Below are 25194 nucleotides of genomic sequence, written 5' to 3'. Positions count from 1 at the left end.
TTATATTATTGTTAATCAAACTATAATAGAAGAACCTAAATAAGAAGTCAAAAGACCAAAGTCATCTCTCTTGCATATTCATCTCACTAATCTCTCAATTGATCTCTATAATCTTTCAACCCCTCTCCTCACTATCCTATCTACCATTTCTGATCTCTCAATTGATCTCTTTAATCCTATTCACTTTACTTTCTACCTTCTTCATTAAAATTTGACTACCAATAATATATAAAAAAAAAAGACTAAATTAATTACAAAAGATATATTAGTCGAGGGTCTTGATTACAATTATTTTTGTTAAAAGATCTATTTAAAAATTTCTAAATAATATAAAGACCAGCAAAATAATTCAACATTTAAAATAAATCCACAAATATATATCTACATTGTGAGATGTAATTTTATATAGAGAGAATGTATACAAGGGGTTGATGACAGCATGGTTATGCACTTTTACGATAAAATAGTTTTACAATAAGTATTTAGTTAAAGACTACCAATTTTTCATACCACATTTCATTTTCAAAATAACCATACAAAAGTGAGATTTTAAAGTAGATTTTTTATTTATTAAATACGAATATAAAATTGTTTTATATTAACATCGTATATCCTTTAATTTCATTAAATAAACTATTTTAAAAAGTAGGTTTAATTAATTTTTATATCTCTGAACTATTTAAAAAAATTTAAATAGATTTTCAAACTAAAGAATGAAGAAATAAAATAATTGAACTATTATACTTTTGCAGTTAGTCAACTATTAATCAATTGTAACTAGGATTGTTACATGTCTACGATTATTACAAATCACTATTCACCTAATATTTACATCATCATTATTTACTAAAAGAAATAAATATATTTTTAAATATTAAAAACAAAAGTATTAATTAAATTCCTAAACTGTTTCTCCTAGATTTATCCTCTTGTCTCTCTACTTCGACTTCGAGTTTTGTCCACGCGTGGCCAAAACAACAGTCACCAGATTTCCTTTTCCCCTCACTCACTGGTTATGGTAGAAAATTGAGATGTAAGAAAATTGAAATTGTTTAGTGATTAACATCGTAATTTTGTATTTAATTTGAAGCTTTAATCAATATTTGCTCACGAAAATATAAATAACGAAAATATAAATAAGTTGTAAAAATATCACTTATTTTAAGTGTTGAACTTACAGTATGATTCTCTTTCAAAATATTATTTAGCTGTTACGATAAAGTATAAATACTTCGCATATATTACATAATATTATATATTCTCCAATCTCAAATATAAACTACAACAAAAATCATATTTTGTTGTCTTTAAGTATAAGTAAAATTTAATTAATTTGACTATATTTAATGTTATAATTTTTATAATACTCTTTAAATTTATTTTTTTATAACACATTTTATTCTCATAGATGTAGGACAACGCAATTACAATGACTTATTTATTTATTTATTTATTTATTTATTTATTTATTTATTATTTTAATAAAATTAAAAGAAATCAACTATTTTCCTTAAAAGATATGACATTTTATTTTACTTATATATAAAACTCTGAAGAATATATATATATATATATATATATTAAATATTGGAGACTTAAGACAGTCTGTGGCCTACCCTATTACAGATGAAAATCTGCTATTGAACATAGAAATCTAGGCAAAGTTAATATATGTCACATATTAAAATTGTGTACGTGCAACTTGTTTAACTTGTTATTGGTACCAGGACTTATGTTCAAATTAAAATTAGTTTAGAGACTTAATTAATATATTATAATATGCTTAATCAGTTGATTAAGTAACAATTGACTAATTTTCTTTTAACGGAACAACTTAATTGAAAAATTTATAATAATTCAAAGAACTTGATTATAATATTTTTTAATTTAAAGATCTATATTTTTAAAAAATTTATAGGACTTACAGATTAATTAAATATAAACAAACTCTATATAGAAATGAATGAAGAATGTGCATGTCCAAATCTTACCCTGCATGCATGCGGTGCTTATGGCACTTTGCACTTGCTGTCTTTCTTGCATGGACTCTGCTAGACACCTCACACTCATAAGTTACTTGCGACTTCTTTCAATCTATCGTTCATGTTTTGTCGGATACATATCAAACTTAAGTTCTCATTGTTAAATTATCTTATTTTACTATTGTAATGCGTTCGAAAATTCTTTATACTTTCATTAATACAATTTGTTTATATATAAAGATGATCCAAGTGTTAAGTATTCAGACAAATTTTGTTTATTGTAAAGAATTAAAAATGATAAATCATCACCCACCGAAAGAGTTGCCAATGAATCAATACTTGTGTCTGTTTCGTTGTTTTGCATGCACGTATGAGAGTTTGCATATTGGAGTCAGTGTCCATCTCATTACAAGTAAAATAACCATATAAAAATATTTTGAAATATGAGATAAGTATGATAGAAAATAAAAAAGGCTAATCCACTGACTATAAATACCACACCGCTATGGGTATGTTTAGCATCCTCAGAAGTTGTCATAAACATTAATATAGTGAAATAAAGTTGCAAAGATGTTTTCAGGGGTAACAGGGTTGTTAAATAGAGGGCATAAGATAAAAGGGACGGTGGTGTTGATGAGAAAGAATGTGTTAGATATTAATAGCTTAACAAGTGTTGGTGGAGTTATCGGTCAAGGTTTTGATATTCTTGGTTCAACACTTGATAATCTTACTGCTTTCTTGGGTCGTTCTGTTTCTCTTCAGTTGATTAGTGCAACTAAATCTGATGGTTTGTTTTCTTTTATTTCATTAATCACAACCTTTAATTACTTTCTTTCATTCACTTTTTTCTTCTTAACATAATATTTTTTTATTTATTTTGTTAGCAAATGGGAAAGGGAAGCTTGGAAAAGCTACTTTTTTGGAAGGTATTATTTCTTCATTACCAACTTTGGGAGCAGGACAATCTGCATTTAGAATTCATTTTGAATGGGATGATGACATGGGACTTCCTGGAGCATTTTATATCAAGAACTTTATGCAAACTGAGTTTTTCCTTGTGAGCTTAACTCTTGAAGACATTCCAAATCATGGAAGCATCTACTTTGTATGCAACTCTTGGATATATAATGCCAAACACTACAAAATTGATCGCATTTTCTTTGCCAATCAGGTATATATATACATGAAACTTTAACTAAATCCTATTAAAAAAGATTTTGAATTTTCAAAATCACCATATTTACTCACTTTAAGCCACAAATCATGAGAAAGATAAATTAAAAAAGTGTATTGCAGACATATCTTCCTAGTGAAACACCATCTCCGTTAGCACATTATAGAGAAGAAGAATTGCATAATTTAAGAGGAGATGGAACGGGAGAAAGAAAAGAATGGGAAAGAATATATGATTATGATGTCTACAATGATTTAGGAAATCCAGATAGCGGTGATAACCATGCTCGTCCTGTTCTTGGAGGGTCTGACACATATCCTTATCCTAGAAGGGGAAGAACTGGCAGAAAACCAACAAAGAAAGGTTAATTAGTTATACTTGTATTACATTATGTGTAAAAAAATGTTTAGTAACATATATATATTCAATAATATTTCATCTTACTAGAAGTTTGTTGATAATAAACAGATCCTAATAGTGAGAGTAGGAGTGATTTTGTGTATCTTCCAAGAGATGAAGCTTTTGGTCACTTAAAATCATCAGACTTTCTTACTTATGCATTGAAAGCTGTATCTCAAAATGTGGTTCCAGCGTTAGAATCAGTATTCTTTGATTTGAATTTCACACCAAATGAGTTTGATAGCTTTGAAGAAGTTCATGGATTGTATGAGGGTGGAATTAAGCTGCCGACAGACATAATTAGCAAGATTAGTCCATTACCTGTGCTCAAAGAAATCTTTCGAACTGATGGTGAACAGGTCCTCAAGTATCCACCACCTAAAGTAATTCAAGGTATATTTCATTTTCAAACATTAAGATTACTTGGATCTATAATCACCCTGTTAAGTATTACTCATATGTTGTTTTACAATAAACAAAAAGGAAAATGTGTATTGATGTTCTAAATTATTATTTGAGCAGTGAATAAGTCTGCATGGATGACTGATGAAGAATTTGTAAGAGAAATGCTTGCTGGAGTAAATCCAAATGTGATTTGTTGTCTTAAGGTAAGCTTAATTAAGAGTTTTCAATAAAATTATTACCAAATAAGATAAAATAAGATATTGATGACCTTAATTAGATTAATGCAGACGACTTAATGAAAGTTTGTTGTTTGATTATTGCAGGAGTTCCCTCCGCAAAGCAAGCTAGATAGTCAAGTCTACGGTGATCACACGAGTAAGATAACCAAAGAACATCTAGAGCCAAATTTAGAAGGGCTCACAGTAGAAGAGGTATGGTAAAATTTTGCTTTGGAAATGCTCTATTCCATTTAAAATATTGTTTTAATATGGATAACAATTACAATTACAATTGTATTTGATTGTAAAGGCAATTCAAAACAAGAAATTGTTCCTGCTAGATCATCATGATTCAATTATGCCATATTTAAGGCGAATAAACTCAACTTCCACAAAGGCTTATGCTTCCAGGACCATCCTTTTCTTTAGCGATGACAAAACTTTAAAGCCATTGGCTATAGAGTTAAGTTTACCACACCCTGAAGGAGATCAACATGGTTTTGTTGGTCAAGTTTATGAGCCCGCACTAGAAGGTGTTGAAAGTACTATTTGGTTACTGGCTAAGGCTTATGTAGTTGTGAATGACTCCTGTTATCATCAACTTGTCAGCCATTGGTATAATTTTGTCAATATATAACACAAATAATGTTTTTTATTTTTATATATCTATAAATTGATTCTTAATTCTTGATGATAATAGGTTGAACACTCATGCAGTTGTTGAACCCTTTGTTATAGCAACTAACAGGCATTTGAGTGTTGTTCACCCCATCCACAAACTTTTGTATCCTCACTATCGTGACACTATGAATATAAATGCTCTTGCTCGACAATCTTTGGTCAACGATGGAGGTATCATTGAAAAAACATTTTTATGGGGAAGATATTCTATGGAAATGTCTTCAGTCATTTACAAGGATTGGGTTTTTACAGAGCAAGCATTGCCTAATGATCTTGTAAAAAGGTATTTTGTTTACATTTTACACAGTACAAAAATATAATCATATATTAATGTGAAGCTGTTGTTTGTAAATTGTTATTTAGAGGAATGGCAAGTTGGGATTCAGCTTCTCCACATGGTGTTAAACTTGTGGTAGATGACTACCCTTATGCTGTTGATGGATTAGAGATATGGACTACAATAAAAACATGGGTCCAAGACTATGTCAACTTGTACTACACCACAGATGACACCCTCACACAAGATTCTGAACTTCAAGCTTGGTGGAAAGAACTTGTAGAGGTTGGTCATGGTGATAAAAAAAATGAGTCATGGTGGCCTAAGATGCAAGCTCGTGATGATCTCATTGAAGTTTGCACTATCCTCATATGGATTGCTTCAGCTCTTCATGCTGCTGTTAACTTTGGTCAGTATCCTTATGGAGGTTTAATATTAAACCGTCCTACTCTTAGTAGGAGATTGATGCCAGAGAAAGGTTCCTCTGAGTATGATGAGCTAGTCAAAAGTCCACAAAAGGCTTACTTGAAGACAATTACACCAAAATTGCAAACACTTATTGATCTTTCTGTTATAGAAATATTGTCAAGACATGCTTCTGATGAATTGTACCTTGGGGAGAGAGACAATCCAAATTGGACATCAGATGTGAAGGCATTAGAGGCCTTTAAGAAATTTGGAAACAAATTGGCAGAAATTGAGCAAAAACTCTCTCAGAGAAACAATGATGAGAAGCTAAGAAACCGTCATGGGCCAGTTCAGATGCCTTATACCTTGCTTCATCCTTCTAGTAAGGAAGGACTAACTTTTAGAGGAATTCCTAATAGTATCTCTATCTAAGAGATATATATATGGTTCCTTAATTATAGTGTATATTGTACCTCTAAATAAAAGATGTAGAAGAAGGGACCCATGTTCCTTCACCTACCTGCCTCAGTTAGCTTTTGTATTAGACTGCTTTCATGTTATCATTAATAAAAATGTAATTTTGCTTGTAATAAATCGTTTTTAAATAATAAAAACAATTATCTTTGTTTGTTGTTTTCTATATGTAATGTTATGTGAATGAACTGAATGTTTAAGTAGTAATAGTAATCGAGAAATAAAAAGTTCCATAAGAAGAAATCATGTTTACTAGACATGATTGACTTAGGTGACACTCTTTGCAAGGGTTTCCTAGATCTTCTCGTTGGACTTATAATTAATATATAAATGCGCTTCACAATTCTCTTAGGAGCTACTCAATTCTGGATGGTTTAACAGATAAACTATTATATAAATTCATTAATGCATAGATTATTATATAAGTTATCTATAATCTTTTAAATTTATTACATCTTTATGTCATAATTTTCTAATTTAATTTTTGCAAGTTCAAACATCATGCAATCAAAACATTGCAATTGGAGAATCAGATTAGTACCTGTAAAAAGTTGTTCATGAAAGTTTGCTGCTACAAAATCACATGAATAAGGGATTGAATATTATAATGAATAATAAACATAATATTTAAAAAGATGAAAATAATGTTTGAAAATCGAATTTGGCTATTTTTAAAATTTTAACATTAAATGTTTCTTTAATTAAACTATAATAATTATCAAAAATAATTTCATAAATCCGTGTATCGCATTAGTAGAAGTCTAGTTTATATAGTATTTTTATTTTATTTTAAAAAATATGATAAATTCTATTATAATTAATTCATATTGCGAGGTCTTAGATTTGAACTTGAAACAAAACGTTCAATCTAAATATATGGACATGTGATGAGACGATGCTTAAGGATTAGTTCCTGCATCTCTTACTAAAATATTTAACTATTTAACAAAGCCACAACACTCTTCTCATAGGGGTATCCATTAAGAGTAACAAGCATAGTAGTTAATAAATCATTCAAATAGTTAATGATATACTAGAAGTAGCTAATTTGTGGGAAGATTCTGGAATGAGCAATCATTTTTACAATTTTTCACATTTGGCTTTAAAAAACTATCCACTACAAATATAAACATTAATTCTTGAAACCATTGGCCAAACACTAACACTAAAATTATTTCATTGAAACATATTTTCTGTTTCCTCCTTTTTTTTAATTTTCTATTGCTTTTATAGACTTATATATTAATGGGTCTACACTGTTGGACCAAATATCCACTATACAATTTGCTTAATTAGATTTATATTTTATTTTAATTTTTTATTTAATAATCATAAATGGCAATGAAATGATGATTATTTTCTCAAAGAAAAATCTAAATGATGAGTATATAATAAAAATAAATAATAGAAAGGTAGATGAAAAAAATGAGGAAATGATAGAGATAAACACACAAACCAATAATACCCTTATTATTTGTGAACTATAACAAGTTGGAGGGTTCAAATTACAAATAACTAAACATACGCATACACTTAATTATAACATAGATAAGATGCAAGATAATTGGAGCATCTCTTTATTGGAAGATAAAGTAACATATAGTTAAATAAACCTCAACTTTTCTTAGATAGATATACTATTGGGAATTCCTCTAAAAGTTAAACCCTCTTCACTAGTGGGATGAAGTAAAGTGTATGGCAATTGAACCGGCCCAAATCGATGGCTTAGACTCGGGTCATTGTTCTTCTTTGCAAGTTTTGCCTCAATTTCTGCTAGCTTATTTGCAAACTTTTGAAATGCTTGTAAAGCTTTTGAATCAGAGGTCCAATGTGGATTTTCCCTTTCTCCAAGGTAGACCTCATCAGAAGCATGTCTTGACAAGATTTCTATCACCGAAAGGTCAATAAGTGTTTGTAACTTTGGTGTAATTGTTCTCAAGTAAGCCTTTTGAGGACTCTTCACCATTTCTTCATATTGTGAAGTGCCTTGTTCAGGAAGCAATCGTCTACTAAGAGTTGGACGGTTTAAAATAAAACCACCATAAGGATATTGTCCAAAATTAACAGCTGCATGAAGAGCTGATGCAGTCCATATAATAATAGTGCAAACTTCAACAAGCTCTTCAAGTGTTTGCAACTTAGGCCACCATGGCTTATCTTTCAAATCACCATGACCTTCTTCTACAACTTCTTTCCACCAATGTTGAAGTTCTGAGTCAATTTTGATATCATCGTCGGTTGCATAATACAATGAGACATAATCTTGGACCCATGTTTTAATAGTTTCCCATATCTCTAATCCATCAACAGCATAAGGGTAGTCCTCTATCAGAAGACGAAGTCCATACGGTGAAGATGAATCCTTAACAGCCATATTTCTAAATCAAGCAAAATGCATATACATGTTAATTATTAACATAAAAAGGAATTTAAAATCTTACATCATCATCGTTCAATCACCTCTTGATAAGATCATTTGGTAGTGCTTGATCAGGGAAAACCCAATTCTTGTAAACTGCAGAAGACATTTCCACACCATATTTTGAAGGCAAAAACGTTTTCTCTATTATGCCATCGGCATTAATTAGAGATTGTCTTGCAAGTGCATTGATGTTCATGGTGTCACGAAAATGAGGAGTCAAGAGTTTATGAATTGGGTGAAGCACACTAAGTTGTCGATGTGTTGCTATGATGAATGGCTCAATAACTGCATGAGTATTCAACCTATACCAATATATATAGAAAGATAAAATATTCATACAACACAAATTAAGATAGAAAGAATAATTATTTATGTCATATTATTATTACCAATGACTCATGAGTTGATGATAGCAAGAATCATTAACAACCACATAAGCTTTTGCAAGTAACCAAATTGTACTTTCAACACCTTCATTTGCAGGTAAGATGACTTGACTAACGACACCTGAATTATCACCATCAGGATGTGGCAAACTTAATTCAATAGCCACTGGCTTTAAAGTTCCATTTTCTTTGAGAAAAAGGATGGTTCTAGTGGCATAAGCCTTTGCAGAAGTCTCATTTATTCGTCTCAAATATGGCATGAATGTGTCGTGGTAATCTAATATGAATAACCTCCCACTAGCAAGTGCCTGTTCCACACAATTATTCTTTAATCACTTTATGTCGCAAAAAAATTATAGCATTATAATTTACAATGTAATTAAGTTTAAATCATTTTAACCTCTTCTATTGTGCACCCATCAAGCTCCATGACATCTGCAGTTATCTTACTAGTTTGATCGCCATAGATTGTAGGGTCAAGATTGCTTTTTGGAGGAAACTCCTACCATTCGTTAAAATGAAATATCATGTGAAAATATCATAATCCATCACTCTATTGTTCCATATGCATTTAGATTATACAAAATGTTAGACTAAAAATCCCTTAACTTACTTTAAGACCCCGAATCATGCAAGGATTTACGCCAGCAAGCATTTCTCTTGCAAATTCTTCATCAGTCATCCATGCAGACTTACTTACTATTCAAATCAATTAAAAAAAATTATAATCAAATGAAATTACTCAAAGTATAATTTAATTCACGTTACATTTAATTTAACAAATAATATATATTTATTACCTTGAATAATATGAGGTTCTGGAAATTTGAGGACTTGTTCACCATCAGTACGGAAGAGTTCTTTGATCACAGGTAAGGGACTAATTGTGCTAATTACATCTAAAGGCAGCTTAATTCCACCTTCAAAGAGGTCACGCACATCTTGGAAACTATCAAACTCATTTGGTGTAAAATTCAAGTCGAATGCAGATTCAAATGCTGGTAATACACATTGAGATAAAGATTTTATTCCATAGGTTAGAAAGTCTGAAGACTTCAAATGACCAAAATTTTCATCTCTTGGAACATATACTTCTGTAGCTGGTTTCTCACTCTTCGGATCTGATCAAAATAAGAAAATAGAAGGATACATATATTAATTACCGCAAAAATGAAAATAAGAATCATAGCTCAAATTGAAATCATTTTAAATTAAATATATATGTATCCCTAGGTAATTTTTACATGTGTAAGTTGAAACTGAACTCTAGGTTAAAACAAAAAGTTTCAATTGAACTCTCTGCTAACCAAAACATTAATTAGCAAATTATACAACTAAAAAAATTGAATTATGATAGGAACTTTCACGCACAAAATTAATTAATTAATTTGTAATTTTTCATTATTAGTGACAAAACTAAAGACTGGTTTTATGTTTTTCTATTTTTAATTGTTGTTAATTTAATAAGTCTTAACATTGTTAGAGTTCAAATATTTGTGTGTGAATTTTTAATAGTAATTATATTATTTTATTTATAGATAAAATAAAAAATCTTGACTTGTTATGCGAATTGATTCAAATATTTTTTCTCTATATTTTTCTTTGCTTGACATGTGCTTTGTGATATAAATGGTTCTCTTCTGTGGATATAACTTTTTTTTTTTACATCAACTGTTGTATCAACGGACGTAAAATATACGATCTTAACCATGGTTCATAATATGTTTTGCATCGGGTCATTTATTAACCGATGTAAAATGTTATTTTACATTGGTCCGTCAAGTGTTATCTACAAAACCGATGTTAAAATTATATATAAACAAACCGATGTAAAAATTGAGGTTATTTTATCTCATATTTTGTTCTATGCTTTGACTTTCAACTCATAAACTCATCAACAAAATATCAATTAATCATTTCATGAAAAAATTAGTGGACATCCAACGACTTTATTAACACTTTGAACGAGAAAGAAATAGAGAGTTATACGATAGATATAATATGTTGATAATCTAATAAAAAAAGAGAAATAGAAGAAAATAAGACGATAATTAAATGTATTTATGTTTATTTCATTTCTCCAATTTGTTTATCTTTACGTGTATGATTGTAAAATATATCATAATATTGAACCTACTTGATCTTGTTATAATGAGGCAATATAAATTCAACAAATTGAACTAACCTTTTAATGTTGGATATCGACCCGTCCTTCCTCTGCGTGGGTAGGGAAGGGTGCTAGATCCTCCAATAACAGGACGAACAAAATTTTCACCATGATCTGGATTGCCCAAATCATTATAGACATCATAATCATAGATTCTTTCATGTTCCTTGCGTTCTCCTGTTCCATCACCCCTTAAATTATGCAATTCCTCTTCTCTATATTTAACAAGTGGAGACGGTGTTTCACTTGGAAGATATGTCTACACAATATCAATTAATTAAAAACAAAAACAATGGTTCATTTAATTTGATATATTTCTTAACAGGAAAATGAATATATATACATATAAATGTAAATGACCTTGTTTGCAAAGAAAATACGTGGAGTTTTGTAGAGTTTAGAATTGTAAACCCAAGAGTTGCATACGAAATGGATGGTTCCATGGTTTGGAACATCTTCAAGAGTAAGAGTCTTGAGATAAAACTCAACTTGCATATAGTTTTTGATGTAAAATGCAGCGGGAATTCCCATGTCATCATCCCATTCAAAATGAATATTGAATGCAGATTCACCAGCTCCCAAGGTTGGTAACGAGGCAATGATACCTTCCAAAAACGTATCCTTTCCTACTTTCCCTTTTCCATTTGATACAATGAAATTCATTAAGTATAAAATACTCATCAATTGAAAATAAAAAGAATAAAAAGAAAATAAAGAATGAATTACGATCGGATTTGGTAGCACTAATGAGCTGGAGAGAGACACTGCGGCCCAAAAAGGCAGTGAGGCCATCGACAGTTGAACCAATGAGATTGATGCCGGAGTCGATAACTCCACGGACGTTACCACCACCAATACTAATAATTGTGTTATAGTCCAACACATTCTTTCTCATCAACACCACTGTCCCTCTTATTTTCCGCCCCTTATTCAGGATTCCCGTCACGCCTGAAAACATTTTTTTTTTTTTTGCTTTAACTAATATATTTATTAGTTTGGCTTATGTGAATAGAGTAAGGTCATACTCTGTATTTATAGATTTCAATGTATACATGTGTCTTTCATTTTGTAAATTTCACTTTAGTTAATCAAATAATATTTTGTTATATTAATTTCAATCTCACTTCTAAAAGTTGACTCAAATGACGACTATATCTAATTATTTTCAAATACAACTTTAATATTCACTCTTACGTGACACATAATCTAGGTCTAGTTCCAAACATATCGTACAAATGTGAGACTCAATGTAAAACGACATAGTAATTCTTATATAATCACAATCACAAATCAAAATTATTTAAATATTTACGCGTTGTAACGAATATTTCTATAGAAGTATACGTTAAGCGTTAATGCTCAAGTTAAATATATAAAATGAGATATGTATTTATAAGTAATTTTTGTGTTACCACAACTATAAATTTAAATTATTTAAATACACGATAAAAAAGTAAAAGAAAAAATAATTTTTTTAATTATTATTGTTATTATTAATGAAGAAAACAAATGATACATATTTTTGTATATGAACCTTAATAATTTAAATTTATAGTTTCTTTTTTAGATAAGTAATTACTCTATTTTGAAAATATTTTCATATTCGTAGTAGTAATAATAATAATGATAATAATTAATAATATTATTAATTAAGTAGCTTAAATATTGTATGCGTCGTTGCATAAAACTAAGACTCTTGTGTGTTGGGTCATGAGAGTAGGAGATTTTCGCATTAGATCAAGTTGGTGGGATAATAAATTTTAGACTTAATTGCATGTATGATCCTTTAATTTAATTTCAGTTAACGTTTTAGTTTTTTTTTTTTTTTTTTTTATAAATTGCTTCTTTATTTTTATTTTAAGTAACAATTTGATGTTTTATATTTTAAAATATCAATAATGTTGTCCTACTTTTACAAAAATTCAAAAAAATAGTCAAAATTTTTAAACAAAATCTATAAAATTCATTATTATCTATAATAAAATACAAATTTAATCAAATTCATAATTTAAATCTACAATAAAAAAGATAACATTGTTAATATTTTAAAACATAAAATATTAAATTACCATTTAAAATAACGAACTAAATTAAAAAAAAAATAATTAAAACGTTAATTAAAATTAAATTAAGAGATTACGGATATAATATAACTTAAATTTTAAATTAATAAATTTTAAAAAATTTTATTTATATAGACGTTGAAACTCAAAGTGCAAAGGTGTCAGAAAGTCTCCATGCAAAAATAGACAAAAGTAATACATAAGCCAGAATAATAATTTAAGTGCATGTAATATTAAATTGACACAAATCGCAAGTGTCACTAAGGCCGCATGCAAGAAAGACACCTCCTCTATGAAGCCAATATAATACGTCTAAGATTTTATCGCCTTAACACCTTTTATTTGTTATATCTGTTTGTTACTGTATTTCTAAAAATAATTTGTGATATTAATTTCTTTATTAATTTTTTATAAAAATTGAAAATAAAATTTCAAATAAAAGACGATTTAAATAGTTTATTTTAAAAAATAATTTTAAAATTTTTATCTTTTAGTTATAACTTTTTTAGTTAATAAAATTTAAAAAACAATTAAAATAAAGAACTATTCTAAAAAGCTTTATATAAAAATTAGTTTTTAATATTATTATAATATTTATTAAAAATTATATATAATACTATATAACTATACATGTTCATTTTATTATAAAAGATTACTATATATTTATTATAAAATTATATATAAATAATACTATTGTTCATTTTATTTCAAATAGTTCGGTTACTTTTTATAATATTACATAATTCGTTTTTCAGAGATATTACAAAAAAATTAATTTTTATAGGGTACTTTCTAGTTTTAATTTCTTAAAAGAAAAGTTTTCAGTTTCTCTACTCATATCATCTTTTTATCTAATCTAGATAAAAAGACAAGTGTGACATACCATATCACATAAATTTTAGTGTTACATAATACTGTAACGTGATTAATATCACGTCAATATTAGATCGATTACATGGTAAAAATGAAAAACAAAATAAAATATAATCGCATAAATTAAAAGAATAAAAAAACTATTAATTACATAAATGAAAATTAAAAGAAAATAATCCCAGTAACTTATTAACTTATGCAAAATCATGTCATCGCCTATAAAAAAATTTCCATATCCACTTTTGTTCTATAATAAAGATTATATTTTAAGATTGACCAACAAAAATTATTTTTTTTAAGTATTTAAAAAAAATCTTCTATGTTATTTTCTCTATTATTATTGTCAATACTACGCACAAAATAATATTTTGTTGTAAAGTTTATGTCACACTTACAACATAATAACATGCACCAATAAAATTGTGGTTGATATTAACAATAAAGATAAAAGAAAACAATTTAAAGATAATTTTTACTATAAAAAATTCAAAGATAGAAAAAAAACAATTATCTTATGGTGATTATGTCTAAAAATTAAAATTTATAGTTATAATTTCTTTTATCTTGCTTTTAATTATTATAATATTATATTTTAATTTGTCTTTCACCCCTACTACACAATGAGTCCAACGCAATAAAAATAATATGACAATTCAATATCACATGGATTCAAAATCGCACATGACATGTCATATCATGTTAGCATATCAAATAATCTAAGATAGATGAAAGGATGACATTAGGGACTACAACAAGGAGAATCTCATATTACAAGGACTAACCCTATTACGTGAATTAAATAGGATAATTTACCCACATACTATACAAGTATGAAGAGGTGCCTTTCTACTACTACTACAGTGCTAATCATGATGAAATTTAGCATAACCTTACAAAACTTTAGCATATGGAACGTTGTTGTTGTCATACAGAGAAACTGTCCACACAAAAACCACTCCCTTATGACATTCAGGATTCACACGTCTCATATCAGAAAGCTGTTTTAATTTTTTAAGCAAATAAAAGAATCTAAAGTCAAAATCATCATCTTAGTTTACAATTATTTCATATTAACATTTTTTATACCATGTGATTTGTAGCTTCTTAATATTACTGCAATCTATGAGAGCAGCAAACATGATAACCAATAAATCATTCAAGTAGATTGCCCAGAAAACAGAGCACCGTGGTTTACTGGATGAACAACACCCAAAACATTAGGTTGTTGTGGAATGATATATGTGCCAATTTGTTGGTAGATTATGGAATGAACAAACACTTGTAATAATTGAGGCATCCAATTTCCTTAGACAAAGTATAATGATATTTTGAATGCAGCTAAGGACCACCTTTGCACAAAATCATCCGCATCACGCTTCCATTTTACCGATTCTGGAGTCTAGATTAACGAAAGGTTAACTATAATAATCAACCAAAACAACAACAACCGAGGAGGACGAAAAGAAACATGATCCTTTTTCCCCCATTCATGAGAAGTTCCATGAAGAATGAGAGTGATGGTACACCCCAAATCAGTGAACCTCGGGTATCATTAGCTGCAAATTCAGCTGCTTTCACCCCACTACCTATGACCCAAAACCTTGATACTAGCAATATGCACAAATACAATTAATTTGCAGGCTACAGCATAGAGCATTCAAACCTGGGTCAACACTTCCACCTCAATGCAGTATTCTCCATTGAGTTCTGGGCATTACCCAAAATGTGCAGCAAGGGAAAAGTGAACAAAGGGAAAAGTGAACAAAGGGAAATTAGCTTGAGAAGGAAAGCAACAAAACCTGGCACAACAATTGTATTTGACCGTCAAATGAATTGACAGTATTGGGATTGAAGGGGGAGCTGCACAATGATGTTTCAAGTCGAATGCCAACGGTAGAGGGTGAAGAAATGTAGAGATTGAGAGTGCATGCCCTTGAGAATTCTCAAGTACGAGATGCTTATTGCCAACACACACAAAAACAAGTGTAGAGAGTAAAATACAAACACCGGCATAGGAATTGTGTTCGATAGTTACAACTTTTGGATAGTTACAAGAGGAATATAAAACATGTAGATTACTAAGGAACAACTATTTGGTAACCAGAATAATAAAGTCCAGAAAGGAGAAACAGAGACATGCCCAAGTTATAACACATTTACTTATCAAAAGTAGATAAATAAATTCCACTTCACTTCAATAACAAAGTGCAGGATATGTCCATCCAAATCCAAATAACAACAACAATGGCTTTCCTTCACATTTTTGGAAGTTCAAATAACCAGGACCACGATAAAACCTTAACTATGTTGCAGAAATCATATATTATAATCTAGCAGAATGATACACATACTAACCAAGGGTTGTATAACTACGATAACAACATATACAAACATAAAAGAAAAACTTCCTAAATGCTGCTATGCATAAATAAGAACACAACAGCAGCTATCCCTCCATTTGATAGAAGAAAAAAACTGGCACCAATAACTTATTCAGAAGATTTTCTTCAGTCAGCTTTAGCCCTAAACTGCACCGTGCACAAGCTAAGATGCAACAGATAACAGTTCACAAAAAGACTCTACAATATACGTTTACCACTCGTTGACAATACACAAGTAGCTATTACAAAATAATATAACATGAATAACACAAAAACTTGCAACCCAATCGGAAATACTAGCTAATGCATTAGTCTAATCTCATATCAGTGAATAAATTATAACTATAATAATCTACACATGCAAATTCCCAGAATTCTTAAATCCTAAAATAACTAACCACTCAGCTTCTATCAAATCTATATATGTCACTATCACAGCATTTTTTGTATAATGCCACTCACAATCTTCCATTCTCATGCATTAACAAATAAACAACATTTTTAATACTGTATCAACTATCCAGCATTGAAGCTGTCCAACTTATTCATTCAAGATTACTAAACAAATTACGTCAGAAAGGTTAGCCATTATCAAGCTGAAAAAAATAAGCATTAAGCCAATTGTTTGCAAGGGCACCACTGCCACAAGCTGGTATATCATTTATACCTCAATAATAATGAACTCAAAATTGATTGTAACCAAAAAAATAAAAATTTGAGAGCGCTCACACAATGGGAACGTTTCTCATATAGGCACGTAGCGTTTCAACACCTGCTTCGCCGTGACAGCCACTCCGACCACAACTCCACCAACAGCACCCGCTACAGCAGCCGATCTCACTCCTCTCGCCGCTCGATACAACACACCGGTGCCGAGCCCCGCCGCCACACTGTTCCACACATCATCAGTGTCTCTCACAGCCACGATTCCGCTCTCGATTCCGGCGTAAAGCAACCCGATCACGCCGAGGCTGTTACCCCACGTCCGACCTGCGTGTCCAGACGAATTAAGAATCCGGTTGATTCTGAGTTTCACAGTATCGCTAGACTCGAACGATTTAACACCTTCAACGAAGCCTACGCCGGCGCCGCCAACGGCTCCGGCGAGGTAGCCGCATCCGGTGTAGAATGTGAGGCTTTCGCCCCAAGAACGATGCTTTCGGCGAGCTTCTTCAACGAAAAGGTATTCCGGTGAGGTTGGAAGCTTGTAGAGGTTTTGAATAGGTACTTCGAGATCTCTGTAGGGATTGTAGAGTCGCGTTTGTTTGTTGGAATCGGAACCTGATTCGTGATCGGGGGTCTGGTACGCCATGGGAGAGACGTTTCCAGACACTAGGGTTAGGGTTAGGGTTTCGAGAGAGAAAATAGGGAAACAGAGTGAAAGAGTTTGCCGAAGAACGACGCTGATTGTGTGGAGAGACAAAATAAAATCGAGTCTGTATGGCGGCGCGTTGGAATAGATTCGATAGATGAACCGGGTTTGGTATTAAACCGGCTCTTTTTTTAGAAAAACCCTGATTTATTGAGAAAAAAAATAAAAACAAAATCTCGAGATATAAATCCAACCCAGAAAAATAATAATAAAAGGAAACAAAAATACTACAAACGGAGTTGGTTATATTTTTTCAATAAAATCCATTTGCTTCTTAACAATTTTTATGATTTATATCAAAATAAACGAGTTCATTTGGTGTAATTGTTTTCTTTTCCTATTTATTAAAATGTTATAACAAAAATGAATCATAAATTTAAAAATAAAAAAAATTAATATAAATCAAAATTGTAAAACGCTGGTCGGGAGCCTTCCATATCATGAGATATAGTCTTAATTGAATTATCAAACCGAGATAACAAAACGTCATCCATTGGCTTACAAATCTCAAGGCACAGACTATCAATTAAAACTACAATCTTATGATAGAAAGGACCGTAGCAAGGATCAATAGTTAGATGTTTTCTGATACACAAGATCCTCATAATTGAGACGAGTGTATAGCATACTTGCATCTCTAATAGGGTGTTTATGATATGAACATAATAACTAGAGCTTTCAGAAAGAAGAGAAAACTTAGAAGAACATGTTGATAGTTGACAACACTTAAGGTTTTATTTCGAATGCTGCTTGAGCTCATATGTTACAAGACTCCTCCTTTTAAAGCCAAGGAGTTATACATAAGACAAAGCACACACTATTCATGATCATGTCCGTCTATTTTGTCCGTATAGACGGGTTTTCCATTTGTTGTAACCGCATGGATAGGACACCAGTCTTCCTCAAGCACTGGTTGAATCATAAGAGTTTGGAAGATCTGAGAGGATGAGCTACTTCCTTCATCTGGGTTTTTGAAGATCGTCTTGACAGTCTTGTCAACAGATAATCTCCTGAAAGTTGCTTCTTGAGATTGGATCGGCCTTCTGTCCTGTTGCATCTTTTCATAGTTGGTGATCCATTCAAGAGGAATCAGCTGTGTCAATTCTTCCCTCGATATTTTCCTAGGGATTTGGACAATGGAAGGTGTTTCTTCTTCTTTATTGGTGACTACCAATAACGAGTCTGAAGAACATCATGTGAGTGGTAAATCTATCGAATGATTTTGGAGTCGATAGATTATTTGGTGATGAAGAGTTGCGGACAAGGCTTCTGGAATCTAATCAGTTCCGGTTATCTGAACTTGGACCTTTAGCCGAGTTGACAAGGTACCGTCGTTAAGACTTACGTTGTAATTCGGAAAAATAGTGAGGACTACGCTTCCTGCATGTAGTGAAGTTAGGACAGTCCCGATGACTGCGTTTTCATAGTGAAGATAGCTAAAGTCTAACAATGCTATCTTACAGAAAACAGGGAGATTTTTCCTTCCATGAAGAGAAAGGATCAATCTGACAGCTCCAAAGTGCAAGGCTGTGTATCCTTCATTTTTCCAATGATTTATAAGATTATGCGGAATCTATAAATCAACATACTGCTCTTGGTTTGTCGCTCTGAGGCTGCACTGGTCAAGTCGTGAAGATTGTACATACTCTTTCATATGAAAACAGTTGGTTGTGATCAAGTTTCTGATAGATCTGGTGAAAGATCTTTGTCTTTTAAAGTCTTCTATAACTTTGGAGTTTTAGAGGTTGTGAAAGAGAACTTTTGAAGACTAGAATTTGACTTTAATTTTCGCACTAAGGTTTATGAAAAGTAAGTAAATCAAAATTATAATTATAAAATTTAAATTAAGTGTGATAAAATTTAACATCATCCCATAATAAGTGGATCATGTAATCATGTGATGAGCATCTCTCTCGCATCATAAATTTTACAACAATGAACATGTAACTCACCGTGCAAAATAAGACAATGTGATTTTGATTTACACTAATTTAAATGATTTATACATTCATTTAAAGTGTTTCATACTCAAAACATCTCACATACACATGGTAACTTAACACAACATTATCAAGAATAACGAAAAGTGGAGTGTTACAAAAATAATGATGAAAAGGGAGAATGTGATTATATCTAAAAGAGAAAATTTATGAGAGGGATATCAATAGAATTCAAGCTTATAAATAAATAAAATGAGGTGGCATGTATTTGAAGTAGTGATAGTATTAAAATTAATCAATAAGCTTAATTTACACATTTGATCCTCGAGAAAAAGCGATAGATGTATTACTTAGGATTTTTTTAGCACACAAATAAAATATAAAATGAATAAAAACAGATAAATTCCACGATAAAAATGAGAACTATGTCGAGTTAATAGCTATTTTCTCTTATTGTCGAATTACATTCTTTTTCGGATCTAAATTTTTTTTGAGTTGAATTTATTATAAAACAAACAAATAAGTAACCACATATTCGGCCAGTCTTCGTTTTTTTATTTATATTTTTTTTATTATATTTATATTATTATTATTATTATTATTGTTATTATTATTAATGAAAGGCTACAATTTTTTTTAATAAAAAAATCTATTGCATGGCAAAAAATCTAAATCAAATTTTGGATATATGTTTGAAACACTTACAAATATTTTATTTAAAAATAATTATTTTATTTTTACAAGGTTATTAAATTTAATAGCTTCGATATTAAAATGAAGACATGATATGAGAAAAAAAAATTGAGACAATAACTAATAATCTTTAAATAAAAGAAAGGAAAAATTACATTAATCTTTATTGAGAAAAATTATTTAAATCTTTTATACTTACAAAAAAAATTGCATCAAACTATTTTTTTTGTTCACATTTATATATATATTTATGTCATTTACTATATGATAACATTAAAGTTTTTTCTTTAATTTGAAGAGGTTGATCATATATATAATATTTGCAATTTGAAATATATGATTATATTTTTAGTGACATAACCAAAATATATATTAAATATCTTTTTGATAAATAACAAATAAAAATATAATTATGACAAAAAAATACATTCTCCGTATTTTTTGTAGTGAATAAAAAGAAGATAAGTGCATTCAAAATATAAATTCTAAAGTAATATGAGAATCATTTAAAAAGACATTGAGGAGATAAATGTAATTTTCTCTAACATTTATATTACTTAGTTATGACTTAATTAGACTGTTGATATTTTGTTTATGACATAAATACAAGGAAGAAATTAAACACAGTGAAATTAACTTCATCTAATAAATATTAATACATCACTATTTCTTATCGAACCTCCAAACTGAAGCCATTATCCCATTAGAAGATATTGAAGATTTCGACTTGCTGGTGCTTTGAACCTGCAAGAATATTATTATTAAGGGTTAAATACTATCAACTTCGTATACCGCAAAAACACAGATGTATCCGGATACTTCACAATGTATTCTACTATAGTATCATATTTATTATTTTTATTTTTAAAAATTAATTAATTTAATATTTTTGGGATACTTTTCCATATACTTAGAATACTTATCCTGTGAAAATTAAGAAAATAAAGATGACACAATTTTTCTGGCAGGTCGATAGAAATTTACATGTTTCATTTTAAGATGTCACTCTTAAATTGGAAAAATTATCTCTTATTAAATGAGATTTAAAAAGTATATTTTTTCATGGATTATAGTACTGAGTGAAGAAATAGTTAAAAGTATTTTTAAATTGTTTATTGAATAAAACTAATATTTATTTAATTTTTTTAATGATACATTATAATTATATATTTTTGAAGAATGATGAATATATTTTCTTTATAATTATTTTGCATGTATATACATTTTTTAATAAATTTTTTGTTAACGTTTCTAAGCCCTATCTCATCAAAAAATTCATGTAACTACGTATCCGTATTATTGCACACGCATCTCTATTATGTATCTATCTAGACTTCATATGTTAGATATGAAATATATAAACAATTAGTTTAATCTAAAATATATTTACACATTTAAATGCAATGAAATATTTAAATTTCGAACATACAAAAATTGTTAGAAATAATTTGAATTCAAATCTATCCAACTTAAACTTTATTAATCTTCTACTAAACTCTAAAATATCATATTTTTCTCTTTGAAAACAAGAGGATATTAACCGTACAAAAATATTTTAATAAAATTCATTTGGCTGTTACATGTCATGAGCTTGTTACAGTACTTGCAGTTTGAGACAGCTTTTGGCTCAATAACTAAGACTCGTTTTGATGGCTACAAAAATAATCAATGTATCTCATATTAAGTGTCATTTAATGTATCACTTTACGGTTCGAAACTATATAAATGTTCATTTCCAAAGTAAAACAACATCTTCTAAACTAATTAATGAAAGGTAGTTGAGATATATATGTATATAAAAAATAAAATTTTGTTAAATGTTAGTAACATTTGGTTATTTGGTTAGTATTTGGTTGAAATTCAGATTGTTCGAATTAAATTATAGCTCCTCACATTGTTCACATTTTTTGAAAGAAAAAAATATCATCATTCTCACACACATAAATTTGATAGGGCTTATGTAAAATGAACAATATGGGTTAGGAGATACTTCTATGTAATGAAATATAAATAAAATGACATTTAAAAAATTAATATATTTAATTTTAATTTTTAATTAGATATATAAATTTTTTAGATACTATTTTTATTTTTATTTTATTTCGAGAGAGTATGATATATTTATAATAGTTTTTATAAAATTTTCTATTTTTTGTTTTTAGTCTTTTAAAGAATTTCACTTTTAATCTATGATTTTAATCTAACTATTGTCTATCTTTCAAATATTTGAATTATTTTTTCCACTAATGTTTAAGACATTATAAGAAATTTTCCTACAAAAGTTTAGAATTTTTAGCAAACATAACTTAAATATAAATTTTGAAGTACCAAAAATTTAAAAATACATATTTAATTCATCATTTGTTAAAAACTTATAAATTTTTGTAAGGTAGATGTTAAACATGTCCTAAATATTATTTTTTTAAAATTATTAAAAAATTCGAAACATACTGAATAGTTAGATTAAAATTAGTGTCTAAAAATAAAAATAAATTTTTTTAAGAAACTAAAATTTGATAAACTCTTTTATAAAAACTAAAAATAAAATAGAAAAAAATTATATGGGTTAAAAACTTATTTAACTCTTTACTGTATAATAAATATTTATAGATCATTTTAGCCTCATATTTAAAATGAACAAATTGAGTAAAGTGCGAATACTCAAATTACAAAATTAATTAAAGGAAATCAGTTAACTTTTATTGTTTAATTTAGTTTATAAAACTTATTTTCTTAATATTTAATATTCATGTTTATAAATTAATATGAATTTAACTTCTCTAATGGACATAGTATGAAACGAAAACCATAATTAATCTTACTTTATTCTTCATCTTTTGATCCCTTGTCATTTTTGAATCGTCAGGATTACTTTCTAGATAACCCTTTAGCTGCTTATCGTTCATGCTCTCTATTAAATCAACCTATTAAATAATACAATGAGAGGAAAAATTCATTTTTGTAAAGATATAGAAATAGTATACCTTGGTAACAAATAAAAACAAAAAAGAAATAGGTAAATCTTTGTGTATCCAAGAAAAGAAAAAAAGCTTGTATTAATATTTAATTTGAGATAAAATATATAATAAAGGCTAAATATGTTAGAGCCATGATGAGAAACATCAATTAACTCAAACAATCTACAAATTTGAAAATATACATACCCATGTCTCAAGGTCTTCTATATCCTTTCTTAGGACATTCTCTTCTTTTTCCACAAGTTCTTTCTTTTCTTGCCATGACGTTGATACAACTTTTGCTTCAGCTTCTACTTTCTTCTTCATATTTCTACCTTCAATAGTATCCATTATTTTATTCATATGAACCACAAGATAATTATATATACCCGCAACTTAATAAGAGAACTGAGGACAATTGGATTAACTGAAGGAAAAAACATAACATGTGAATTCGGTCAACAAAAAAACGTAACATGTTGAATGTGATAGTAATAATGCAAATATACTTTGACTTTATACAACTATAATTATTAACTAATACGTCTCCAGTACAATTGGTATTAATGGCTTAAAATTACTCCTTTAATTTCTTTTTAATCGTGGTTTTTGGTTTTTCACGCATACTAAGAAAATTAATAAATTTTATTATTTTTACATTATATTTTTTATTATTGTTAATTATTTATTATCTCATTTTCTTCTCTATGAAACCAAATATTTAAGAATAGTATCAACAAATAAAAAATGAATATTGCAATAAATTTTGAAGGCAACAAGTAATTATGAATAATATTTTTTTCCTACAAATATGACAATAATAAAACAACCTAAGAAGTACTTACTATTTTTTTAATGAAATAAAATATTATTTTGATCAAATTTTAAATATAAAACAAAAAATAATAATTTGTACCAATTAAGAATGGTAATTTTTTGGTAACATAATTGATAGTAATTAATCTTATTTAATTTTCTTGACGAAATAAAAAATCAAACTCTTAAAAAAGTCATACTTATTCAAAAATTATTTCAGAGGAATAATAAAGGTTATTAAAAAAATAGAATCTAATTAATTAAAGTGCATTTTATATTATTTAATAAGATATAATCACTTGAGATTTGAATATATATATTATATATATATATATATATATAATGAATATGTGTCACTAAAAAATAATTAAAATTTATTTACTGATGTTTTTATTGACGGTAATTTAAATCGTAGCTATCGATTATACCTACAACTGTCTATACAATGTACCATAGGTATATCTTTATTATTCATTTTTCAATGTTTATTGTTTAATAATAATATTTTGTATGTGTGGTGTTTTATGTTTTTTATTATAAGTTTTTTAGGCTTTTAGTGTCATTAACAATTTGAATTCTTCTAATTTAGTCGCTGATGAACATGATATCTACTTTTTTTTAACTCGACATGAATCTAGTTTTTTGGGTTTAAACATGAAATGTAGATAGTATTAACTAATTCACATTAAGATATTGTTAATATTTCCATATATTTTTTAGGACTAATATTTTCTATTTTTAATTGGGCTATTATTCTTTTATAATTTTTTTTTAATTGAGATCTAATTTATCTGTGAATATTGTTTTTGATTAATTTTAGCTCAATTAATGATAAATGTCAAAATTGGTATATTAAATGTATTATCTTGAGTTTGAACTCCATACCTTACATAAGTATATGTAAATTTATAGTGATATTTATTATTTTGTATATTGTATGTGAAGATGGAAACTTATAAATTAAATAGATTAAAAAAATTGTTATAAAACTTTATATGTCTATTAGATGATAGTGTGACACTTTTCTTTATTATTAATATATATATATATATATATATATATATATATATATATATATATATAAATAATAAGATAGAGATATATGT

At 28.6% G+C, this 25194-nt stretch overlaps 4 protein-coding genes across 5 annotated transcripts; 1 reads left to right on the top strand and 3 right to left on the bottom strand.

Moving 5' to 3' along the window:
* The first annotated feature begins 2488 nt into the window (after positions 1-2488).
* Positions 2489-6182, top strand: LOC101491283 (seed linoleate 9S-lipoxygenase-3). The gene is made up of 9 exons (XM_004486800.4): positions 2489-2769; positions 2867-3153; positions 3279-3519; positions 3625-3948; positions 4078-4163; positions 4284-4391; positions 4489-4793; positions 4879-5142; positions 5223-6182. The coding sequence occupies exons 1-9, from the start codon at positions 2553-2555 to the stop codon at positions 5974-5976; spliced, it is 2586 nt and encodes an 861-aa protein (XP_004486857.1). The 5' UTR covers positions 2489-2552; the 3' UTR covers positions 5977-6182.
* A 1270-nt stretch (positions 6183-7452) lies between these two features.
* On the bottom strand, positions 7453-11979 carry LOC101491605 (seed linoleate 9S-lipoxygenase-2). 2 transcript variants are annotated; one of them, XM_073368173.1, is made up of 9 exons: positions 11721-11979; positions 11354-11641; positions 11012-11252; positions 9627-9947; positions 9440-9525; positions 9227-9328; positions 8830-9134; positions 8479-8742; positions 7453-8396 (listed from the first exon to the last, which is right to left on the bottom strand). In XM_073368173.1, the coding sequence occupies exons 1-9, from the start codon at positions 11949-11951 to the stop codon at positions 7643-7645; spliced, it is 2592 nt and encodes an 863-aa protein (XP_073224274.1). In that variant the 5' UTR covers positions 11952-11979; the 3' UTR covers positions 7453-7642. The 2 variants fall into 2 exon arrangements, with proteins under 2 accessions (XP_073224274.1, XP_027189582.2); XM_027333781.2 differs by lacking the exon at positions 11721-11979 and having other exon boundaries at positions 11354-11634.
* Positions 11980-16791: 4812 nt separating this feature from the next.
* Positions 16792-17772, bottom strand: LOC101491916 (mitochondrial import inner membrane translocase subunit TIM23-2-like). Its single transcript, XM_004486802.4, has one exon. It carries the CDS (start codon positions 17620-17622, stop codon positions 17056-17058), a length of 567 nt encoding a protein of 188 aa, XP_004486859.1. The 5' UTR covers positions 17623-17772; the 3' UTR covers positions 16792-17055.
* A 3066-nt stretch (positions 17773-20838) lies between these two features.
* Positions 20839-23674, bottom strand: LOC105852139 (uncharacterized). Its single transcript, XM_012715775.3, has 3 exons — positions 23480-23674; positions 23138-23239; positions 20839-21059 (listed from the first exon to the last, which is right to left on the bottom strand). Exons 1-3 carry the CDS (start codon positions 23633-23635, stop codon positions 20979-20981), a joined length of 339 nt encoding a protein of 112 aa, XP_012571229.2. The 5' UTR covers positions 23636-23674; the 3' UTR covers positions 20839-20978.
* Between the last annotated feature and the right edge of the window lie 1520 nt (positions 23675-25194).

This window comes from Cicer arietinum, chromosome 1 (genome assembly GCF_000331145.2).
Source record: "Cicer arietinum cultivar CDC Frontier isolate Library 1 chromosome 1, Cicar.CDCFrontier_v2.0, whole genome shotgun sequence".
Classification (NCBI taxonomy): Eukaryota; Viridiplantae; Streptophyta; class Magnoliopsida; order Fabales; family Fabaceae; genus Cicer; species Cicer arietinum.
This window is presented reverse-complemented; position numbering and strand designations above follow the sequence as displayed.

Coding starts and splice junctions, on each gene's coding strand:
- LOC105852139 (XM_012715775.3), bottom strand. CDS start 23,635: ATGAATAAAATAATGGATACTATTGAAGGTAGAAATATGAAGAAGAAA. Junction 23,240..23,479: donor TAGAAGACCTTGAGACATGG/GTATGTATATTT, acceptor ATTATTTAATAG/GTTGATTTAATAGAGAGCAT. Junction 21,060..23,137: donor ATCAAAAGATGAAGAATAAA/GTAAGATTAATT, acceptor ATATTCTTGCAG/GTTCAAAGCACCAGCAAGTC.
- LOC101491283 (XM_004486800.4), top strand. CDS start 2,553: ATGTTTTCAGGGGTAACAGGGTTGTTAAATAGAGGGCATAAGATAAAA. Junction 3,154..3,278: donor GCATTTTCTTTGCCAATCAG/GTATATATATAC, acceptor AGTGTATTGCAG/ACATATCTTCCTAGTGAAAC. Junction 3,949..4,077: donor ACCACCTAAAGTAATTCAAG/GTATATTTCATT, acceptor TTATTTGAGCAG/TGAATAAGTCTGCATGGATG.
- LOC101491605 (XM_073368173.1), bottom strand. CDS start 11,951: ATGTTTTCAGGCGTGACGGGAATCCTGAATAAGGGGCGGAAAATAAGA. Junction 9,329..9,439: donor GCATGATTCGGGGTCTTAAA/GTAAGTTAAGGG, acceptor AACGAATGGTAG/GAGTTTCCTCCAAAAAGCAA. Junction 9,135..9,226: donor ATGGGTGCACAATAGAAGAG/GTTAAAATGATT, acceptor TGTGTGGAACAG/GCACTTGCTAGTGGGAGGTT.
- LOC101491916 (XM_004486802.4), bottom strand. CDS start 17,622: ATGGCGTACCAGACCCCCGATCACGAATCAGGTTCCGATTCCAACAAA.